This window comes from Misgurnus anguillicaudatus, chromosome 16 (genome assembly GCF_027580225.2).
Source record: "Misgurnus anguillicaudatus chromosome 16, ASM2758022v2, whole genome shotgun sequence".
Lineage (NCBI taxonomy): Eukaryota > Metazoa > Chordata > Actinopteri > Cypriniformes > Cobitidae > Misgurnus > Misgurnus anguillicaudatus.
The window spans coordinates 325,014-345,785 of record NC_073352.2 but is presented as its reverse complement, the minus strand read 5'-3'; the positions used below and the strand labels follow the sequence as shown (position 1 = coordinate 345,785).

At 38.3% G+C, this 20,772-nt stretch overlaps 1 protein-coding gene and 1 long non-coding RNA gene across 3 annotated transcripts in view; one reads left to right on the top strand and one right to left on the bottom strand.

Moving 5' to 3' along the window:
- sybl1 (synaptobrevin-like 1) overlaps positions 1 to 20,772 on the top strand; it is a 29,981-nt gene that overhangs the window by 7,873 nt on the left and 1,336 nt on the right. The window contains exons 2-7 of one of the 2 annotated variants that reach the window (XM_055178241.2): positions 13,148 to 13,318; positions 13,389 to 13,446; positions 13,521 to 13,658; positions 16,889 to 16,979; positions 17,056 to 17,123; positions 17,221 to 17,313. In XM_055178241.2, the coding sequence (XP_055034216.1) occupies positions 13,173 to 13,318; positions 13,389 to 13,446; positions 13,521 to 13,658; positions 16,889 to 16,979; positions 17,056 to 17,123; positions 17,221 to 17,313 (594 nt within the window). In that variant the 5' untranslated portion in view covers positions 13,148 to 13,172. Of the gene's footprint in view, positions 1 to 13,147; positions 13,319 to 13,388; positions 13,447 to 13,513; positions 13,659 to 16,888; positions 16,980 to 17,055; positions 17,124 to 17,220; positions 17,314 to 20,772 lie in introns of those variants that run through there. The other variant, XM_055178242.2, reaches the window with a different exon arrangement.
- Positions 6,554 to 7,994, bottom strand: LOC141350102 (uncharacterized). Its single transcript, XR_012358072.1, has 2 exons — positions 7,525 to 7,994; positions 6,554 to 6,766 (listed from the first exon to the last, which is right to left on the bottom strand). It is a non-coding gene; the product is annotated as an uncharacterized lncRNA (long non-coding RNA).

Sequence of the window (20,772 nt, the reverse complement as noted above, 5' to 3'; positions counted from 1 at the left end):
CATCAATCTAACCACCCCAAACTTTCTTTGCCATTAACAAAGCTGACACTGTTTGTCAAAGCACCACGAAAACACTTACTGTTTTTGCACTGATATATGAAGCAATTAGACCCCTTTTATCAAACTCAATATAATACAATACGATGTATAGTATATTAATAGACAGTGCAGGTCTATAGATTATAAATGTGACTGATGTTATGCCTGATGTTATAATGGTAATAATTACTATTAGATAGAGCAGAAGCAGTAAAAGTGCCTATCTTTCTATTTCTCTCTTGCCGATTTAAAAAGCTTAATCCACTCATTTTTTCAGATTTAAAAGTCTACTTGCTGTCCCGGTGACAGACTTTACATTGCTTTGCTCGTTCAGTGCAATTGGCTTGACATTAGCATTGCTCTTTGCTACAATCTCTGTCCAAACTTAATATGGATATGGTTTTAGAAAAGATATGGTTTATTAATAATAAGATTATTAAAAAAATGTGAGAAAGAAAATGCAGCGCGTGGTCGTAAAAAGAACCATCGCCATAGAAACCGAAGGCACGCTGAAACTTCACTCGAGCTTTAGCGCGGTAGCGCTCATGGCCGTTTTCCGATCGACTTGGGTTATAAACACAACATTAATCAGACTTGGGACCCAAAGTAATTAAACTAGGACCTAACCGGACCCGACAGACCACTTAAAATATAAACCCGGAACCATACGGGTCCCGCGTCCTCAGTGAAGAAAGACCTCTGCTCAAGTTCAGAAACATGGAAGACACTGCGCTTGCGTCGCGTCGCACCTAATTCATTGAGAAACAGCTGAGCATGCAAACGCACACTGATAGGGAGAGACACAACGTGCTTTCACCCAAAATGAAGCCAACGTGTTGATGGCTCAGAGCACGTTATAAAACGTATTCTTAAAATCCACATTTCTGTTTTAATAAATGCTCATAGTAAATCATAGCATATTGTCTAAAACATATTGTTTCACGTCTTTGTAAACGAAAGTTTAATGCATTTTAGGAAGGATTCTTCTAGTGCACCATTAAACCCCAGGCATGAAAATCCCTCACCTTTCGGCGAAATTCGCAGTTTTAAAGCCAAAAAAGGTGACCCACGTGAATCATGTAGATTCGATGAGAAAAAAATTTTTTTTGGGGGGGTATGCGCGCGTTGTTTGTAGACGCGCCGTTCGCCGTCATCCAGACATGTATCCCAGACATTAGATTTGTTTGAGTTCATGCGGCGCTGCAAAAACCGACAGGCAGGCAGGTGACATCAAAGTATCACGAGAGTGAATCGAGAAGTCATAAGGAAGTCTGCTTTCGAACGGCTCTCGCGCTACTGTTATGTCATCCGCATGTCTGTGTTCTTCGTCATACAAGCTTGTTGAAGATGCGTAGAGCGACTGCCTTCGGGATGTAAAGTCAACACAAAACGCTGTAAAACTATCATTGTAGAATTCTAAGGGATCAACCAATTAAAACAACATATCTACACAGACTGACCCTGCAAAGTGACCTAAAAGATTTTTTGTTGGAATGGATTTGGAACGAATTATGGACGTACTTCTCACTTGTAAGTCACATTGGTCTACGGCTGTAAGTACTTAAATGTAAATATGGTGAAACTGCAAAATATTGCATGAAATGCTGTAATAAGAACATAATGTTACTAATACAGTTAATAAGAAAGTTAACAGTAACCTTTAAGCGATTTTAGACTATTTGAGCGACAAAGATGCTAAAGTGAACTGTTTTCAGTGCACGTACGCGCACAAACTCAAAAGCCCACGGCCAACGCGCGTTTCAAAAATCACGCAAAACAAACGCATATTTTGGGGGGGGTATATACGCACAAACTATATTGTAATACCACAGTGTTTGATAGTATTCTCATAAAAACAGTCGTTTATTATAAGTGAGCAGTTGATCATATGTGTCAGTGTATAAATCAGCGCTTCTTCACCGGTGTTAAAGGGACAGTTCGTCTTATAAGAAATGCTTATGTTTAGGGCTGTCACTTTTCGTTCGAAAATCGATTGCACAATCGATCGGACCAACCAAAAAAAGTTTCGAAAACAAAAATAGGCAATCGATTTTAACCAAATATGTACACTATTAATTTTAAAATAATTAAACAGTAAAAAATATAGATGTAACAAAACTCACAAACAAGCAGAAAAAGAAAATAAAGAATTCCGAAAGTGCAGTAGGTGTGCGAAAGCTAGACAGAAAATACCCAGCAATTTTACGCACCTATATGTTCACGCTTTCAATCGCTGCATCTAGTGTTTTGCAAAGAAAATGGAGGACAACGTCAATAAACCTGTGCAACACGAGACAGCGTCGTAATTGTGACCTTACAGGAGATGATGAGTTATGAGAAGGAGCCAACCTTGCGAGCTGACAGCGACCCGCTTTTGTGATGGAAGATTGGCAGTACGAAATACGCAGCTGGCAACGAAGTACCCGAGTTTCCCTGGGATATCAGTGCGGTCGGAGTGCGTCTTCTCAACAGATGGACATATAGTGAATGAAAAGCGCTCTGCTCTTGACCCCTAAAATGTTGATCGACTTGTTTTCCAGACCAATAATTTGTAATGGCCCTAGTCTTTTTGCGCATTTCATTATGCCTGCCTAGTGCCGCCTAAGTTTCGGTTACGTTTAATAAAAAAATACACAGCATGTTCTCAACTTCAAGTAAGTCTATTTAAAGTTTCATTTTTGAACAGTTGTTTGAAATGGATCGAATCATTATTTAAAATAATTTTTGAATTGCCTAAATCATAAAAGCAGCCGGTTGAAGCCTGCAGTAATGTTTTTCATTTAAGGCAGCAGTCCACTTTGCATATTCTTTTAGAGAATGTTGCACTACTGTTGCTGTTTTTTATTCTGCACGAAACTTAATGACAATGAATAAGAAATATTGCTGACTTGTGCGTTTCAGGCGCTCTCTTTACATTTGCCTGTTATTTGGCGTTGAAAATGGAAACGTCTTTTTTAGACATGGAAAATCGATTTTACGATCGATTCAATGAACACTTATATATTAAAAATTGAAAATGATTTTTTCACAAAAGTGACAGCCCTACTTATGTTTGAGTCATTATGTTAATCAAACTACAAAAGACAAAAGGAAAATCACTTTTATAGCTTTAAAAAGAATAATTATATTTAATTTATAGTTTGAAAACAGTGTTATGTTAATTTTATACTGTTTTTCTACCTAATCAATAATGTTAGATCTTACTTTATTTGTAACTTTGTTCTTTTCTATTTTATATGCTTGTAATGTCTTGATTTGTTCTTATTTTATTTCCCACATCACTTTTTTGCTTATCTGAAAATTATTCAACCCATGACTTAAAAACCATAATGTAATTCATTTAACCAGTACTATATTGTAAAATTAAGTCATTTTAAATTAGATGTAGGCCTTCAGGTCCACCCTATTGCAAGGCCAACTTAAAATTGTATGGCCTTGCGACTGATGGTCAGATTATGGAAAAATAAAATTATTGCAGATGTAAAATAGTAAGGGAATTCTACTTGTTACTAGGGATGCACCGATACCACTTTTTCCATCTCCGATCCGATTCCGATACCCGAATTCTGAGTATCGGCCGATTCCGATACCTGCCGATCCGATACTACTGTATTTTTCTTCAGCAATTTAAATTACACACACACACACACACACTATATAAATGTGTATAGTGCTTTCTGCTAAATCTAGCATAATATTATTATATTTTTATAATTATAATTATATAATTATATATAATTATAATTTTAAAGTAAAAACCAAAAATTTAAAATGATTTACAAGTTACAAGAACATTAGTAATTATATTAACCATGGCAGTGTTTAGGAGAAAATAAAATAGGCACGTTTGATCAAATAAGTTTTCCTTAATTGCGCAAAACGTCACAGTAAAAAAGCTTTAGTGTGCAGATGGTTATTTTGGGAATTATGCACTTAACCGGACCTTTTATGCACATTTCGGGTGCAGAATTGATGCGCCTAAATCATACTGAGTGCGCATTCTGCGCAATACTGTGCTTCCTGGGTGCAGCATTGATGCTCTAGAAGCGTCCTCACACTCACATGGGAATCCTCGCACCGCAATGGAAAGTTACATTCATAACTATTACAACAAAGAGATTAGAGGCATCGTGTGCTCAGCACATACTGAATTGCATCCATCTAACAGCTTACTGAGACTTTATAAAATCAGATCTTTAAAACAGACTACAGTTATTGAGGGTTCGTGTGTTGAATGACGCGTTTCATCCGTCCGCTTCACCTGTGCATTAACTCAGCACATAGTGAATTGCATCCATCAAACAGCTTACTGAGACTTTATAAAATCAGATCTTTAATAAAGCCTAACGTTACAGTTATCTTGTGTGTGTGCGTGTGTTGAATGGCGCGTTTTCATCCATCCGCTTCTCATCAGTGGATTAACTCAGTTTGCATGTAAGTTACAGTGTTTCTGTGAACATTAATATCTTGATTCTTTAAATGTGCGTATGTTCCTTCACATGAAGCTATTGAGTGTAAGATGACTTTGATTATAGTACATAAAACGTTTATGGTGCTTTTATAATACTTTGTCGTTTTAATCGCTTGTCAGTGACAACCATGCGTAACGCGCAGTATCGGAACTGGATCGGTCCTGTAAGTCCGATATCCGATCCAGCAAAAAAGGCCGGATCGGCCCCGATACCGATCCAGAATATCGGATCGGTGCATCCCTACTTGTTACAGCTTTCCACATTTATCAACCAATTTAATTAAACATGGTTTCTGTAAAATGTTTACATTTTAAATCTAAATTGTCCGTCAGAATTAAATAATTGAAATAATGGTCATGTATGTTATGGTGGAAATTTTGTTTCTGCGCACGTGGAGGGATGGTGAGTTCCTTCTTTTTTGTCCTTGGCCAATCACATGCCTGAAGAATAAATAAGTTAAGTTACAGCATGTTCCCTAATGAGCCCATAATATTTATTCTGGGGGGGTCCTCCCACCTCGCGGCCCCATCAGAGGCCACATCGCCCCTCGAGTGCCCTTCTCACCTTTTTCACCCCTGACCCGTTTTCATGCCTGAAACCCATTGTAGAGGTGTGAGGTGAAACACAAACACCAGAAAATTCTCAGGGCAGCCGCATATGGTGAAATTTCAGTCAAAACCGTTCTATTTCACCATAAACAATCTGAAAACAGGGCTTTAAGTGTAAAATACCGAACTTGTCCTTTAAAGACAGTGGGTTGAACCCGAACTTGGTGACCAAGAGCTTGATCAGCTCCCTCTTGATGTTATTGACCATTTTTTTTCTCATCCACAGGAAACGTTGCTGTGGTCAGATTCTTTTTGATCAATTCAAAATCTTCTGTAACATAGTGGCACGTTATTGACACACAGTGAATCTTTCTGAAGTCGTCTGTCCACATATCTGTAGACATTCCCACTTTTGCTCCTTTGTTCAGGATCTCTTTCACCTGCTTCGCAAACTTTTCTCTTTTTTCCTCTGCCAAATTCCGACAGTGTGATTCTGCTGTGTTGGGAGATGGGAGGACAGAGCTTGCAGCAACTCTGCCATGTGTTGCATCAACATTTATGAGTTCCGGTACAAGTTCTAAGAAGCCGTCTCCTTGAACAAAATAAAATGGCCTAATGTCCTTGGCGCACATGTAAACGCATTTTTCTGTAACTGCCTGTTTTGTTTTAAGGGGGATATTTTTGGCCATGAACTTCGTTATTGATTGCTGCTGCTGCATCGTGGTGGTGGTCATTGAATGCCCACAGTTTAATGCATGGCGGCTAAGGCTGGACGACCCTGTTTTTTTGCTGTCATATTTCATAAGCACCTTGCATTTTGAGCATTGCACATAACCTGTAGAATTTCCTTCAGTATCCAACACCACTCCAAACACTTTCCACACCTCTGATTTTCCCACTCCTGTACTAGCGACGGTGAATTCACCTGCGGCAAGTTTGCTTTTAACCAACTCCATCCTCTTCTTCTCCAGGTTAACCCTCTGGGGTCCGACCATTTTGGGACACTGTCAGAGGTTCTGACATGCTCTTACATTTGGTCTTTTTTCAGTTGCTTTAAAACATAATAATGGTAAGTGTCTCATACCACTTTGTTCAGCACAAACTGGGCTAAAATATTATATGAGCTACATGTATGTACATGTTTGTATTTTTGAGAGAAAAATGTTTATGCTTGTTTTTTTAAAAAGCTAAAATTTTAAGTCACTGATATAAGTTCACAAAACCCATACTAAACATGTTTTAAAAAGACTTTCCTAAACAGAATCTAGTAGTCTCGAGTTTTTTCTTTAAAATGATGTGAAAATCATCCTGCCTACTCATTCACATAAACCAGTATATTGATTTAGAAATTGTAAGACACTTTTTGTTTAGAGGGGCCGTATGCGAGAAGGATTGATTGACTGCTAGAAAACAAAGGCTCGCATAATGAGCTGCATAATGAGCTGCATAATGAGGCAGGAGGGAACTACAGTAAAGAATGTGAGGACAAATGAACATGTTTGTTTGAGGTTTATTAAGAAGTTAACAATATAATCAAAATAGAAATGAAGGTCAGTAGGACCCTATTCAAAAACTTAACTTGTATAAGAAACTGATAAACAACAGAGCTGTAAACTTCATGTGGCTCATGTTACCATACAACTTTATGTCCAAAGAGTGTGAATATGTTTTTCCACTTCATAGTTTACTGATGAGAGGGATGCAGACCTGTAAGAGAGTTATGAACAGCTGTTAGCATAAATTGTCCACAGAAATACCCTTACATACATAACTGATGGGTAAATGATGGCACTTGTAACGGTGGTCGCCTAAACTCAATATACTGTATAAAAAAAAAACTTGGCCTAGGCGGGTTTCGAACCCAGGTCTACCACATGGCGGCCTAACGCACTACCGCTGCGCCACCATTTGGTCACGTGATTGGTGTCTTTCACACACCTAGGTAGACTGGCCAAGGTAATTTATAATTTAAAAAAAAAAGGCGAGTCTCCGTGTAAACAATGCGGAGCTCATAATAAAACGGTGTCGCGTGTAAAACGCAATGTATGGAATGCGTTGCATGTAAACAATATCATATTACAGCAGACCCCCCCAGTGCAGCATTACTCAAAGTTACCTACTGTACAGCATGTAACAATGAAATCTGCCATTATGTGATCAGCGTACTCGTTTGTAAATAAGCATGTAAACATGGAATCTTACAGCACACACTTAAAAGACACAGCAGTGCAGCATTACTCAAAGTTGCCATGAAGGATACGAAAGTGAATAACTGTGTCTAACACTGTACAGCAAACAATGAAATCCGCCATTACGTGATCACGCGTAAGTTACTCGTTTGTAAACAATGCGAACGTTTTTCAATCCGAGGCGTGCAGTCTGTTGAGGTTTCATTATGTAGGCTGAACTGCACAAGCCATAACATATTACATGATAGCAAATATAAATGAAGACGAATGACTTACAGTTTCTTCAGGAATATATCCGCCTCCATTGCGCCTTCCATTGTTCTTCTTCTTAGGTAACGTTAAAGATAAACGCTTCTCTTCCTCAATGTCCAGACATAAATGAAGATATTCCTCACGTGTGTGTATAAAGTTTATAATCCAAACATGCGCTAAAGTCTTTAAATCTTATCAAACATTGCTTTGCTGGTTTGAACAGCTCGTCTCTTCATTACCATGTCAACAGCGTGTGGGCGTGACCGCATTAGAGATAATGAGCTCAGCCAGGAAAAACGGTACTCTCTTTACTTCAATGCAGATTATATAAACAGGAAATATTTGTTTTTGATAATAATTAGCTTGTTTAAAAGTAGACATTTCAGGCTTTCTTTGGATATGTGTATTATGTTTGTGTGACGAGTATTCGCGGAGTTTCAACTAATTTTTGTAACGTGTTTTGAGAGACAGCTGGTGGAGACAGAAATGTCTGAATGAGCACCCTGTTTATTTTCTTTATTTGACAAAAACACAAAGATGATCGACTTGTTTTCCTGACCAATAATGTTATTGTGAATGTACACTAATTAAAGAGGACCCTTCAGAGTTTCAAATGTCGTCAAACACGTAAGTGTTTGATTATTAATGATGGAGTATTTTAAGTTGATTCTGCTATGATAAGGAGAAAACACGTCAAAACGCGTCCCCGCGTTTTTGGACCCCTGGGGGTTAAAGGCGTGCACGCAGCAGCATCAGGTCTGCCCCCGCCCCTCTCCATGATGCACGCACTCGCATCACGCACAAGCAAGACTTTCTTTACGGTGAACAGAAGCGATGATGAATATTTTTTTTTACAGAGCGGAAAATATTAAGCCCGACGTCTGACCCGAGTCATTTGCTTATATTTTTGACCCGAACCCGCGGGTCCCGTCCGGTTTGTTGGGCCGACCCGTTGAGAACTCTAATGGTGCGTTTACACCAACCGCGGTAGAGGCGTGAAGCGCGAGTGATTTTAATGTTAAGTCAATGTGCAGACGCGTTGACGCGCGTCAGGAGGTCCCGCGGCGCGGAAGAGGCGTTCGGCGCGGAGCGGAAGACGCGTTTCTGCCTCATTCGCGCGTGAAGCTCGCGCGAAAGGTGCGAATTGAGCGTTGTGCGCGGTACGCGCGAATGGTGCTTTTGGGCATTTTGCGGTTCACGCGAATTTGCGGCTGACGCCCGAGTTGAAAAATTTGAACTTTGGTGGAATGAATGAATGGGGCTAAGCTAAATGCTATCGAAGCGTCGCAGCGCGCTCCAGCGCTTACGTGCACGCACACAGATGATAGAGGGATGTATCAACAATTCTTAGTTAAGGTAATAACATATTTTAATATTGAAAATGAGTAGACTATTCCTTTAACGTAAAGTTTTTATAATGTTGCATTCATAAGAACATGCCTAAAGTGAAACATAGCCTACTCATTGCATTTATCTCAATTGTTACAAAGCCGCAGAGTTTTTCCATTCCTCTCTCGGCCATACGATTAATATCCCCCATCACTGTGCACTTTCATTTAGGTGCGCCTCCATGTACGTATACCCTACCCACTTAACAAAACCCATTATTCATCACAATATTCTGTTCATTGCATGCCTGTTTTATTAAGGTGTGCACCGAATTTTTCTTCGTTCACATTATCTCCTCCCATATTGCCTTTTATATGAGGGAGATTCCTGAAATTGCCTTTCTGAGCGCATCTCTCTCATATTCTTTTATTAATAAGACAGGTATAATTTGGTATCTGCTTGTTCACATCACTCCAAACACGTTAATTTAAAAATATGACATTATTACAACTTTATTCTCGTTAAATAACAACTTCATTCTCGTCAAATAACAAATTTATTCTCGATAAATAACGACTTTATTCTCGTTAAATAACTACTTTATTCTCGTTAAATAACTACTTATTCTCGCATTTTAATGACTTTAATCTCAAGATGGTTTTATTTTTTTTTATTTTAGCTTGGCCCTAATCCTCCTTCGTAATACGGTATATAATATAGATTTTATTTTAATTTTGATACATTTGTATTTTTAATATATAGAGCCATTTATTTCATTTGGATACATTTGTTTGTCTTTTATCAGAATTACCAATTGTTATAATTTATATTTGTGCAAAAACTTGAGAATTTGGTGGGGCAAAGGGACCCCTCCCCTAACAGATGTTATCTAACTCCAAACTTTTAAATTAAACTTGAGAGCCCTGCCTTCGGCATAAAAAACTTCAGATGGTTACAGTTATTGTTTTCAATTGCCAAAACCAAGTTTAGCCTGTTAAATACCAAATACACATCTTGTTTATGTTTACTATCATTCTTCCTTGTTTGATGCTTGATAAGAATATAAAAAATCAGTATCAGAATTGGCAAGTTTGTTTGAAAAAAAAATTGGTATCAAAATGGGCCATGAAAAATCAAGATCGTGCATCCCTAGATATTTCATTGTGTGGTGGCATAAATGACATAATGAACAGTACTTGAGATTTGGCTTGTCTTGATTTAATTATTGTATTTCACTGAATGGAAAAAACATCCATATGTATGAAAGGGACGCAGGAATTACAAAATACATGTTTGTAAGACCTTAATGACGGATCATGTTGGCCAAAACACGAAAAGAACTGTGTTTTTAAAAGATCTTGCTGGCAAACACAGACATTTACACATTTTGGTCACACAGGACACGTTTTAACCTCTCAGTACAGGGGTGTCCAAACTCGGTCCTGGAGGGCCAGTGTCCGACAGAGTTTAGCTGAAACTTTCCTCAACACACCTGCCTGAAAGTTTCTAGTTTGCCTAGTAAGACCTTGATTAGCTTGAGCAGGTGTGTTTGATTAACAAAACAGAGACACCGGCCCTTCAGGAAGAGGGTTGGACACCCCTGTCTCGGTATATATTATAATAGTTTTATATATGTTAGATATTATAATAGTTTTATATATGTTAGAGCTGTATTTTTTTTACTTGTTGTCCATCCATTTTATTCCTATTATCTGTTTTTGTGTGTATGTCTTTAAATTATAATGTGTCTGCAATCTTTCTAAGTGGAAGACCATAAAGGGGGCAGCATGGCAAACATACAAGAGAGCTTCTTCTAACATTTGACTGGATTGTGGAGTAACCATTTGAGAACTTAGCTTTCCAGTAACACCATTTTGGATTTTCACTCTTTTGGATTGTATATACACACAGGTGGACACTGCACATTTGGACTTTTACCACACTTGGACTTTTAGATTGTTAGGTTTGGTATTTATGTAAACCTTGCTTTTAATGTTTTGTTTTAAGTTCAATGTGACTTGTAAATACACTTTATTCATTCTATTTTGTTGTTTGTCTTTTAATCAACACATTTAATCTCATACAGTTTTACCTTATCCCAGTTCTATCTTTGTATCTCAAATCTAAATAAATGGATCATTACAAGAAGACCTCTGAGTTCGGCGAAAAACAATAGGGGGTAGTGTGAGAGAAAAAACTGACATGGCGGATTCAGAAGGTATTAAAAACACGGAGGACCTCTGGGAAGCACGATTTTCAAAGAGGTCCCCCAAAACAATAATCCTGTCTGAATAAGGGTTTTTGCCAGCAATATCTTTTGAAAATGCATTTCTTTTCATGTTTTGGCCAATGTGATCTGCTGTAAGGTCTAAATAATGCACCTACTGTATATTGTAATTCCTTCATCCAATTTATTCAGACATGGATGAAATCAAGACGAGCCAAATCTCATACACTGTTAAAACGGCCACTGTAATATCAGTATCAGGTAAGAAACTCAACCTTATTTTTGTCCACTTTAGAATGGTAATGTTAATTATTAAATATCATAAATTGTTTTTAATCATGGTTCCTTCATTTTTATGGGTTTATTATAAGCAACCAGTAATATAAAACACGTAGGCTAATTTAGTAGAATTTGTATATGTTTTTTTTTGTTATCTGTAATAATTTTACATTTATAGCAAAATCTCAAACATCACATAGACACACATGCAGAGCATGTGATCTTCTGCAATGCCCAAATGCATGAAACATACACTCCCACCGGGTTTGGGTCAAAAATATAAGCAAATGAGTCGGGTCGGACCTTTGGGCTTAATCTTTTATGCTCAGTGAAAAAAATTATTAATCATCACTGCTGTTCACCGTAAAGAAAGTCTGGTCTGGCTGCTGGATGCAACGTGCATCACGGAGAGGGGCGGGGATAGCAATAAGCTCCGAGGTGGATCAGCAACGGATCCAGACCAGAGCTGATCCACCCCGGAGCTTATTGCTATCACTGCATGCACGCCTGTTGCCTGGAGAAGAAGAGTTGGAGAAAAGTAAACTTGCCGTAGGTGACTTCACCGTGCCTTGCTACTACAGGAGGAGAAGCTGCTGGCTGTGTACATGTTTGAGTTCTTTTTATTATGTGTGATTTTTATTTAAGGCATATTTATAAAGCCTATATTAAAGGTTTATTGGTTCAGTTGTTTGTATTGTTAAAAGGCGTGGTCTGGTCATGATAATAGCCTACGTGTATGAGAAAAAAAGGGAGGGGGGTCGGCGGCGTCGGGCTGCGGGTCGTGTTCAGACAGATAATTCACGTTGAAACTCAAACGGCAGTTGGAAAACTAATCCCGTTTGAACAGTGCTTATGTCTATTTTGTTTTGCCACAATCTTAAAATAAGCTAAAAAAATATTATAACAACATTAATATATCTAACGTTGAATTCTGCACCGTGGTTTTGTTATTCTGCCATTGTTTTCAGCTAGACAAAATGGCTGGCTGAAGAGCCGAGACAGGGGAGGGTGCAGCTGGCTGGAGAGCCGAGACAGGGGAGGCTGCAGCTGGCTGGAGAGCCGAGACAGGGGAGGCTGCAGCTGGCTGGAGAGCCAGGACAGATACTGTGGATAGCTGTGGCTGAGACTGAGAGGTCAAAGCTCTTTTCTTGGGCCAACTCACAGAGCTCGAGGCTGGTTGAGGGGATGCATTAGAGGATGTGGCTGGCTCCAGAAGGACGCAGATGGTGCTGCTGGCTTTGAGGTGGAGGCGTCAGACTCCCATGACAGCCTTGTCACTTGCTTACCCCAAAGGCTGACTGGTAGGGCATGATGTTTGGAAGTTGAGGGGGCAGAGCAGGGTCCTCCAAAGATGTGACAGCTAGCACGCTGCCCTCTGGGATGGAAGGTAGCGGGGCAGGTGGTACAGCCTCACTTGGAGCCCTAAACTTATCATGGTGCGTTGTGTACCGTAACTGGTCCATGAAGCCCAGGGGTCTCAGCATCCGCAACTCTGTGGAGTTCAGGGGCTTATTGAGAAAGCTATTGAAGATTACCTATAGCTCTGCCTCAATGAACCCCAAATCTTGGCCAGGAAGTCCTTGGCAAAGGACAAAGTGCTGTTTCTTCAGTGTTTGATTGCATTGTTTCCTTTGGTGTCTTTGTGATGTGTTCAGTGTTTGAACGCATTTATTAATTGTGTGTTTGATTAGTTTGTGTTGTGTACATTTTTTTATAAAATGTATGTGATGTGTTCAGTGTTTAATTGAATTCATGTGCTATGCATTTATGGTGTTTAATGATTGATCAGATTAATTTGCTGTGTTTTTCCAGTGTTTAATCGGATTTATGTGCTGTGATGGCGATTCTGTTTGCGGTGGTGGCTCGTGGTTCCACGGTTCTGGCCAAACATGCTCGTTTCTCCGGAAACTTTCTGGAGGTGACGGAACAGATTCTGGCTAAAATCCCATCTGAAAACAACAAACTCACATACTCTCATGGCAGGTACGACTGACATGCTGTTGTGGTTAGTGATGTTTATCTGTTTTTCTGACTTGTAGCTCTTGTTTTTCAGCTATCTCTTTCACTACATTTGCCACGAGAGGATTGTCTATCTGTGCATTACTGATGATGTGAGTATCTGTCGCATAAACTGTCTGATGTCCTCTGATGCTGGTCATATACTGAGTGGTGTGTCAGCTTGCAGGAGTTTGAGCGGTCCCGTGCTTTTGGCTTCTTAAATGAAGTGAAGAAGAGATTTCAGAGCACATACGGGTCGCGTGCACAGACAGCTCTCCCCTACGCCATGAACAGTGAGTTCTCCAACACGCTGGCTGTACAAATGGTGTGTTTGCATACATTTTAACACATTTACCCTCATGATTATATTTGACTTTTACATGTGTGCTATTGAGTATTAGTTAATGCTGCTTGATTATGGAGAAATGTCATATTTTTAACACAATTACTTAATGTCTTAAAAAACATTTGACTTAATGACTTGACTTGAACTGAATGACACATATATCATTTTTTATGTCTTTAAGATACTCCCCCCATATATAGAGAGTGGCCAAAGGTATTTAATGTTAGCAAGATGTGTTACTGGTATTGATATACAGTGGCAAGAAATAGTATGTGAACCCCTAGGAATGAACTTGTTTTCTTCATTGATTTGCCACAATATATGTGATCTGATTAGTGATGAGCGAGTCACTCGAAACTCGGATCATTTAACCCGATCCCTAAAATGACTCGAGAACCATGAGTCCTTAGTGACCATTAACCCGAGCCAGTTGAGTCCTCTCAGATTTTGCTTTAAAAATGAGAAATTGGATCAAACACAAAGCTCTTCAAAGGTTTACAACAGAATTACAACACATAACTCTACATAAGCTGCCATATGTTCTATAACTTGCAACAACGAGTTAATTTACATCACCAAATGTCACTCGTAATTTTCTGCAGCTCCGAGTCCGAGTACAAAGGGATGCGTGCGCGCGACAATGAGTTGGTCGGCGGCTCGGGGACTCACACAGAGAGTGACTCAACTCAAAGAGCTTGAATCCAACGAGCCTTGCTCGTGTTATTAACACACTGACTCATGTAGGCTAATCTGTTGCAATATTTGACTGGCACAATGTTTTGGGTAGAAGCTGCAAATGTTTAAAATTTTGAAATACGAGGACTGTTGCAGCAGTGCTGCTGTAAAGATCCGCCACCAACGGACGTACACTGCTCCTCTTGTTGACTGAGTCACTCAGAGTAGCGCGAGTGGTTCACTCACAGGACCCGTGCAGGAGCGGGCGAGCGGCTCTGTCTGGGACTCACTCACAAGATCATGTTCTTGCGCGGATGAGTGACTGTGTGGCTGCATTAACGGAAGCCTATTGTGGATCTTGTAAGTCAATCTGAAACAGGACACGTTCCTCTCATGTCCCAATTCAACAAAGCCTCACATCTTTTAAACGTGGTGTTGATATATTTGTCGTTATGAAATGAAACTAAACAAACACACCGAACTTTTACAATTATGTTATTGATAATGTTACCACGGACATGCATGCTTTTTTTTTACAAGTTCCTCAGGTCACATGAGCCCTTTTTTGCGAGCAGAGGAGTCATAGACTCGTAACTTAGCTGCATGCGTGATCTGAGTTGCTTGGTTGCATTAGTATTAGCGATTGGAACTGGGAGATTTTGACCAAGTGATTCAAGTGACTCAAGTGACTCGCACAACCCGGATCATATTAGTGAGTGACTCAGAATAAAAAGATCCGGGTTGACCATCACTAGATCTGATCCTCATCTAGGTCATAACAATAGACAAACACAAAGTGTATAAGCTGACAACACACAAATTATTCAAGTTTCTTGTGTCTTTTTTTGAAAACACCCATTAAACATTCACAGTGCTTGAAGAAATATGTAAATAAACCCTTGGATTTAATAGCTTGTTGAACCTGCTTTGGCAGCAATTATTTCAAGCTTTCAGTAGTTCTGAATCAGACCTGCACATCGTTCAGAAGGAATTTTTGCCTATTCACCTTTACAAAACTCAGACACATTTGTAGGTTTCTGGTGTGAACCGCTCTCTTGAGGTCATTCCACAGGTTAACTTTTTTCCTGCCGTTGAAGAGTGAACTCGTCAATTACGAGAAAACACTTCCCTGCCTAGGACAAGTTTTTCAGACAATCTGGATTTCCACTATTACGCTCTTATACAACTTAGAAAACCAGGAAGTATTCCCCTTAGGGCAAACAGTTCAAACTTACCCTGTGTCTCAATTCGTTCCCTAGCTCCCTAGGCTGTGAATCAGTATATTTTGTACACAGGTTCGGGCACTGGTAAGGACCCTAGCTCACTTGACATTGGGACACTGTTCACTTATTTTTCTGTCACGTGGCTGCTTAAGCCCGTTGTGATCACTCACAGCTGTTATTCATCAGCAACCGACAAAACCAACATCTCTCTGACTTAATTTTATACATACATTGTTAAAAACGCTGTAATTATTCTCTTACATATCCGTGCATAAAATTGGGTAATATAATGACTTAATTTTATATATATATATATATATATATATATATATATATATATATATATATATATATATATATATATATATATATATATATAATTACAATTTTAAATAAATATTATTATTTTAAATATTGAGAAGATTGTGGTCCTTTACTGCTTAGCGATGTGTGTTTATATTTAAAACTAAAACAAAGTTTGTCGTTTTAAAAGTTCTGTCACATTTCAAAAAGTTTATTGAGTTGGATTATGTGATTTTCGGTTGGCGAGCTTCAGAAAAGGCAGGGTGATTGTCACATCATTTTAAAGAAAAAACTCTAGACTACTAGATTCTGTTTAGGAAAGTCTTGTTAAAACATGTTTAGTATGGGTTTTGTGGACTTATATCAGTGACTTAAAAATTTAGCTTTTTTAAAAACCACCCATAAACATTTTTCTCTCAAAAATACAAACATGTACATACATGTAGCTCATATAATATTTTAGCCCAGTTTGTGCTGAACGCAGTGGTATGAGACACTTCCCATTATTATTCACCAAAGTTTAATGCCTTCCAGAAAATGTTCTTCTTTAGATATATAAACAAACAATATACCAAATGAAAGAACAGACCCTCTGCTTTCAAACAAAAAAAAAAAACGTTTCATCCTACCTTGAGTAGTTCTTTTGGAATCAGCTTTTGAATATGGATAGGTTTCTGCAAAAACACCACATTTTGAGCAAAAAGACAATTCCATTTTTGTGACAGACTTTTCATAGAGATCCCATTCAGAGCGATCTTTAAAACAGACACGGACATGCAGCCGCTTGCCATAGGGCAATACTTCCGGGTTTAAAACGTTGCGGTAATAATAGCGGTATTGCGGAAAGACGGAAATACTCGTCATTGGCGGGGAAGCGTTTTCTCTTGATTGACGAGATATCTCGTCAATGGCGGGGAAAGAGTTAAACAGGTGACATGGGACATAGTGGTCTGAGTGGTGAATGTTTTTTTTTTAATTGCTGTTGCTTGTTTTCTATGCTGTTTTTAGAAACATCATTCAGACCCAAAAGGCTCAGACACTCTGACAGAAACACAGGTGCAGGTGGATGACCTGAAAGGCATTATGGTCCGAAACATTGGTGAGATTGAGTTGCTTTATTCTTAGTTTAACAAATTGAATATGCATTTGAATTAATATATACTGTGGTCCTATAGATCTCGTAGCACAGAGAGGAGAGAAGCTAGAGCTCCTTATCGATAAAACTGAGAACTTGGTAGATTCTGTGAGTGTTGATTCTGTTTCTTGTTTTAAACATCTTAATTTATGTATTGCATTATATGAATGCTAACAAATATATATATATATTTTTTTCATTTTAGTCTGTCACCTTTAAAACAACAAGCCGTAACCTGGCACATGCCATGTGTATGAAGAACCTTAAGTTAACAGTCATTATCATAGTAATTCTACTGGTAAGTCCTAAACCTCAAATCTACCCTGTAACGGACAAGAGCTGGGTGATATTTTAAATAAGAGTTATCTCAACATTTTCATGTTTACTCTGAATAAGAAACTATAATGTATGCATATACAGTATAATTTATTAATGTGGGTTGCACTTTAAAACTTTATAAACAAGCAGAAGGTGTGAAACTGGCCAACTCTTGTTATCTTAAAGGCGGAGTGCACAATGTTTGAAAGCCAATGTTGACATTTGAAATCACCTTAACATACATGCCCCCACCCTAATAGAATCTTGACCTTCTTTTAATAGACCCGCCCCACACATACGCAACCCCGGCAAGGATGTCGGTTAGTAGACACGACCCTTACTGCTGAATGGCTACAAGTGTGTTTTGGTAGTCGGCCCGACTCTCTTTTCCAAAGCGTTTTTCAAACATTGTGCACTCCCCCTTTAAAGGGGTCTTAATATGCTTTCTTACTTTTTGTACAAGACAATTACAAAATAAAAACGGCTCTCTGAAAATAATTGCTGTAAAAAAAATGCAGCTCAAAAGTTTAGTCAGCGTTTCACTGCACTGATATTGAAATAGCGCCACCCAAAATAATGACAAAAACTAAAGATTAAAGCAGTTAATGGCAAGATTTTGAAATGTATGCAAAACTTAATAGGCAGCTGCTGCAATGATGATTAAGCTGACCATTTATGATTATATTGGACGTTAGGGATGTGCATTTTTATGAGTACTCCATCTGAAAAACGAGTACAAGTAAGTGGTGATAATGATTTTTTTATTAAAATGACAGAAAAATAAACACAGACTAGATACATGTTTAATAGAAACCTCTAACAGTAATAGTGAGGTGTAACTAAAGTTTTTACAGAATCATTGCAGTAAACACAAACGCTTTCTATATGATGCATTCTACATGACATTAAAGGTGCTCTAAGCGAATTCATGCGTTTTAGACCATACAACATTTTTTGTTACATACAGCAAACATCTCCTCACTATCTGCTTGCTGCCTGTCCGCTGATCAAACTGTAAAAAAACGTGATCTGTGTAGACAGCCCAGGCTCCACAAACTGCAATAAAACCAAGGGGCCAAACATACCATCAGAAACAATAACAAAGTGTTCCAGACAATAAACGACAAGAAGGATTTGGGGGTGGGGGTTAGGCGCGTTCATGAAAGCACGGAAGGGAGGGGGAGGAGTTAGCTACGCTCCATTTGTTTGAAAACAGTTCAAACAAAAAGTGACGTCACACAGATTCGCTTAGAGCGCCTTTATTCAAATAGCATAGATATATACAATATAACAGTTATATTACAAAGTGCATCGATCTGCACCAAAATGCAAGTGAAACTATAAAGCCCTTTTCACACAGACATTCCGGAAAATACACGGAAAATGCATCCTGGATTATTACGGGATCGTTTGATTTTATTTGTTCATTCACACTGCCAATAATTTGCCGGCATCTGCAAGGTCCCAGAAAGACACGTGATCTGTTTAAAGTCCTGCACTATCTTCTACGCAGAGTCTGAAGTTTGCATATTATTTATTATGAGTAACTCATATTTGCATTTTTGTTTATAAGACAAGACTATAAGAAGGGCGTAATGCGCTGTTCTTTGCTGGTGAATGATCTCAGCTTCAGAGTGGATATTTGACGAGCTCCCTGATCTCTGCTTTAATCCAGTTTTCAGACATTTCTCATCATGATTGTTAATATGCATTTAAAACCCCTGTTTTGAGGAGTTGAACGATATTTCTTGTTGGAATGACTGGCTGGCATTTTTGTTTATTATAAGCTCAAATGAGCGCGTGATGCGATATTCTTTTGTACTGCTGAATAGGGATGCATAACGATTAATCGCGATTAATCTATAGCAAAAAAAAAGTTTTTGTTTACATCATACATGTGTTTAATAAATTTGTATATAATAAAATGGATAAAAGCACACACATGCATGTATATATTTAAGAAATGTTTACATGCATATACATTTTTATATTATGTGTAATTTATATTATATAATAATAATAAAAACCTAATTAATAAATATACTTTTTTCTTAAAATTATACATGCATGTGTGCATTTTTATATATATACATAAACATTATACACAGTTCACAAACATATATGATGTAAACAAAAACTTTTATTCTGCTATAGATTAATCGCGATTAATCGTTATGCATCCCTACTGCTGAATGATCTTTGCTTCAGCACATTAAGTGACGAGCTAGCTTACCTGATAACTGCTTCAGTCCAGTTTGCTAACATTTCTCGTCCTGAATGTTGTAAATACCGTGTGAATGTTGATATGCATGTAAATCTCTCGTTTTAAAAAGCTGAACTATAACTTTTGTTGTGATGACGCGCGCGTCCTACGGCCCTTCGATTGAACAATAAAGAAGATATTTTGCAGAACCCCCAGTGCTCTGTGATTCATATAATGCATGTAAATGTACCGGCACTTTAAGAGTTTAAAAAAAAGATAAATCCAATAAAAAGTGATCCCCACAATTATGGTGACACATTGGCTGCTTCTAAAACGCTGCCTTCGGAGGATATATAATTTAGGAATGTGGTCACTTTTTGTTTGAAAATCTCTGGTCTAACCCCTGTTTTTAAGGCTGCATTCAGCTTATAGAGGATGCAGCTTTTGAAATGGGAAGCAGCTATTGTGTGCAGCACTAATTAGAAAAAAGGCCAAATTAAAATGTTCTGCTGTGGACATTGTGTGCATAGTATACCTGTAGTCCTGGTGTAAATTAGAAGTGTAATATAGTGGCTTAAAGGAATACTCCAATTTCTTTTTAAAAAATCCTGATCATTTACTCACCCCCATTTCATCCAAAATGCTGATGTCTTTGTTCAGTCGAGAAGAAATTACATTTTTTGAGGTAAACATTCCAGGATTTTTCTCAATTTAATAGACTTTATTGGACCTTAACAGTTTACAGTTTAATTTCAGTTTAAAATGGCGGTTTCAACTACGCTTCAAAGGGCTCTAAACGATCCCAACCGAGGCATAAGGGTCTAATCTAGCAAAACCATCATCATTTTCAGCAAGAAAAATAAAAAATATGCACTTTTAAACCTAGCCGTGTAACCTAACATAGGGACCGCGTGGTCCATTACAGTCCACAAAAAAAATTATTCTCGGCTGAACAAAAAAAGACTTCAACATTTTGGATGACATTTTTGTTTTTTAAGAAAATGGAATAATCCTTTTAATAATGCACTTGATCCACAGAGCATGGCCCTAAAACAATCGGAGTGCAAGCATCCATTTAGGTTGTAGCGGTATTTGAAAGTTGAGAGAGTAACCCATTCCCATGAGTGGACGTGGTTTCATCACAGACACTCCCCCAGCATTTTAGGGTAGAGAATCCTGCCAGTTTTTATCTTTCAAATTTGTCTGCGTGATTAATAACACATTTTTCTGTGGTGT